General features: G+C 52.7%; 1 protein-coding gene across 1 annotated transcript; it reads right to left on the bottom strand.

Annotated features, from left to right (window-relative positions):
* Positions 1 to 5: 5 nt before the first annotated feature.
* Positions 6 to 1025, bottom strand: LOC128277262 (guanine deaminase-like; the record flags this gene model as incomplete). Its single annotated transcript, XM_053015703.1, has 3 exons — positions 6 to 474; positions 545 to 699; positions 771 to 1025. Coding segments are annotated over 3 exons (879 nt in total), but the record flags the coding sequence as incomplete, so codon positions are not given.
* Positions 1026 to 1076: the final 51 nt, after the last annotated feature.

Here is a 1076-nt window from a genome sequence, read left to right as displayed (position 1 = left end):
GACATTTCGCTTCCCCCGGACACATCCGTACCGAGGCCGACCTTGATGCGTGCTGCCAGCAGCCTGCGCACATCGCAGAACCCCGAACCCAGGTTGGTGTTCGAACTGGGACAGTGCGCTATCGACGTACCGCGGTCAGCCAGTACCAGAAGCTCCGCATCCTCCAGATGTACACCGTGTGCCAGCACGGTTCGATTCGTCAGCAGACCCGTCGCATCGTAGACCCCGACGTAATTCGGAGCCTCCGGGAACTGTTGCTTCACCGTGGCCACTTCGCCCAGATTTTCCGAAACGTGCGTTTGCACGGGCAGATCGTATTCCCGGGCCAGTTGCGCCAGCTCACGAAGAAGAACATCGTCACAGGTTATGGCGAATCGCGGAGTCACTATCGGGCGCACAAGATCACTCTTCTTAGCCAGCACGTAGCGTATGAATTCTACGTTGGCTTTTAGCGACGCTTTAGTATCAGATTCGCTAGAAGGGGAGGGTGCACACAATTAGTCAGCCAGTCCGTTAACGATGGGATAGCAAATCACTCACGTACATGTAAAAGTCGGGACACATCCGGTTCGATGATACCTTTCCAACGAAACCTCGCTGGCCTTGTTTCAGCATCTCATCCACCAAAATCTTATTGGTCTCGGTAAAGATCGACGCGAAGTAACACGCGGTCGTCGTACCATTGGCAATGGTAGTGTTCTAAAAGAAAAGGGAGAATTATTTTCCATTGGACTCCGGTCGGTAACCGAGCTTCGACAGCGGTTACTTACCACCACGTATTCATAAACGGGTCCGGCAAAGTTAGCATCACGATAGTTCGATTCCAGGGGGAATGTGTAGGAATCTAGCCATTCCAGCAAAGGCTTATCCAGCCCTAGACCAATGTTTGGAACTTGTGGCGCGTGGATGTGGCAGTCGATCAGACCCGGCAGCAGAAACTGGGACGGCGAAAGCTGAACCGTTTCGTACTGCTCGGCTTCCGGTAGGAGTGCCGGTAGCTGCGATCGGTCCCCGGCTGCGAAGATCTACAAAATAAAACATTAAACGATTGAACAACGAACAAGATAATTTTGATC

Source organism: Anopheles cruzii, unplaced genomic scaffold (assembly GCF_943734635.1).
Source record: "Anopheles cruzii unplaced genomic scaffold, idAnoCruzAS_RS32_06 scaffold05138_ctg1, whole genome shotgun sequence".
In the NCBI taxonomy this organism is placed as follows: domain Eukaryota; kingdom Metazoa; phylum Arthropoda; class Insecta; order Diptera; family Culicidae; genus Anopheles; species Anopheles cruzii.
This window is presented reverse-complemented; position numbering and strand designations above follow the sequence as displayed.